The sequence below is a fragment of the Merops nubicus genome, unplaced genomic scaffold (genome assembly GCF_000691845.1).
Source record: "Merops nubicus isolate BGI_N331 unplaced genomic scaffold, ASM69184v1 scaffold50444, whole genome shotgun sequence".
Classification (NCBI taxonomy): domain Eukaryota; kingdom Metazoa; phylum Chordata; class Aves; order Coraciiformes; family Meropidae; genus Merops; species Merops nubicus.
Window position 1 is genome coordinate 672 of NW_008604542.1, and position 1,762 is coordinate 2,433.

The window sequence follows — 1,762 nt, forward strand, 5'->3', positions numbered from 1 at the left end:
TTGGTGGTGGCCATCTTGATGGGTTTGGGTCTTCTCCAAGGCTTGGTGATGGCCACCATGATGGGTTGGAGGTCTTGGAGATCTTCTGGGTGGACATCTGGATGGGTTGGAGGGCTTGGAGATCTTCTTGGTGGCCACCTTGATGAGTTTGGGGCTTTGGAGGTCTTCTTGGTGGCCACCATGGTGGGTTGGAGGTCTTGAAGGTCTTCTTGGTGGACATCTTGATGAGTTGGAGGCCTTGGAGGTCTTCTTGGTGGTCATCTCTATGAGTTGGGTCTTCTCCAAGGCTTGGTGGTGGCCACCTGGATGGGGTTGGACCTCCTCCAACCCTTCAACATCTTCTTGGTGGCCACCTGGATGGGCTTGGATCTTCTCCAAGGCCTGGTGGTGGCCATCTTGATGAGTTTGGGGCTTTGGAGGTCTTCGTGGTGGCCACCTGGATGGGTTGGAGGTCTTGGAGGTCTTCGTGGTGGCCATCTCCATGATCTTCGTGGTGGCCACCTTGATGGGTTTGGAGGTCTTGGAGGTCTTCTTGGTGACCACCTGGATGGGTTTGGATCTTCTCCAACCCTTCAACATCTTCTTGGTGGCCACCTGGATGGGTTGGAGGCCTTGAAGGTCTTCTTGGTGGCCACCTGGATGGGTTGGAGGCCTTGAAGGTCTTCTTGGTGGCCACCTGGATGGGTTGGAGGCCTTGAAGGTCTTCTTGGTGGCCACCTGGATGGGTTGGAGGCCTTGAAGGTCTTCTTGGTGGCCACCTGGATGGGTTGGAGGCCTTGAAGGTCTTCTTGGTGGCCACCTGGATGGGTTGGAGGCCTTGAAGGTCTTCTTGGTGGCCACCTGGATGGGTTGGAGGCCTTGAAGGTCTTCTTGGTGGCCACCTGGATGGGTTGGAGGCCTTGAAGGTCTTCTTGGTGGCCACCTGGATGGGTTGGAGGCCTTGAAGGTCTTCTTGGTGGCCACCTGGATGGGTTGGAGGCCTTGAAGGTCTTCTTGGTGGCCACCTGGATGGGTTGGAGGCCTTGAAGGTCTTCTTGGTGGCCACCTGGATGGGTTGGAGGCCTTGAAGGTCTTCTTGGTGGCCACCTGGATGGGTTGGAGGCCTTGAAGGTCTTCTTGGTGGCCACCTGGATGGGTTGGAGGCCTTGAAGGTCTTCTTGGTGGCCACCTGGATGGGTTGGAGGCCTTGAAGGTCTTCTTGGTGGCCACCTGGATGAGTTTGGACCTCCTCCAACCCTTCAACACCTTCTTGGTGGACACCATGATGGGTTTGGATCTTCTCCAAGGGTTCATTTTCTCCTTGGTGGCCACCTGGATGAGTTTGACCTTCAAATATCTTCTCGTTGACCACCTGATCACCCCCATCCTCACCTCCCCCTCTCCCTCCTTGACCTCAGGTGAAGACATCTGCCCCACCAACCTCTCGGTGACCCTCCTGAGCGACCCCCACGTGGACAACCCCTCGGAGGAGAAGGTTCTTCTGCTCTGCTTGGTGGAAGGTCACGGGGCCGGAAAGGCCCAGGTCCAATGGCTGAAGAACAACCAAGTGATGGAGACCAGGCAGGAGGTCAACACCTGCGAGAGGTGCTCCGAGGAGAAGGCCACCTTCAGCAGCAAGGTCAACGTCAGCCGGAAGAGCTGGGACCTGGGGGCCAGGTTCTCCTGCAAGGTCACCCACCCTTCCTTGAAGAAACCCGTGGTGGAGAACATCAGCAGCTTCTGCTCGGGTGAGAGGTGGGGTGGGGTCTCCAAGGGGTGGGGT

The 1,762-nt window shown here is 57.2% G+C and overlaps 1 protein-coding gene across 1 annotated transcript in view; it reads left to right on the top strand.

Moving 5' to 3' along the window:
* LOC103771711 overlaps window positions 1-1,727 on the top strand; it is a gene marked incomplete at both ends in the record, with an annotated part of 2,252 nt that extends 525 nt beyond the window's left edge. Inside the window, 2 exons of the mRNA XM_008939016.1 lie at window positions 420-602; window positions 1,152-1,727. Of these exons, the coding sequence (XP_008937264.1) occupies window positions 420-602; window positions 1,152-1,727 (759 nt within the window). The remainder of the gene's footprint in view (window positions 1-419; window positions 603-1,151) is intronic.
* Window positions 1,728-1,762: the final 35 nt, after the last annotated feature.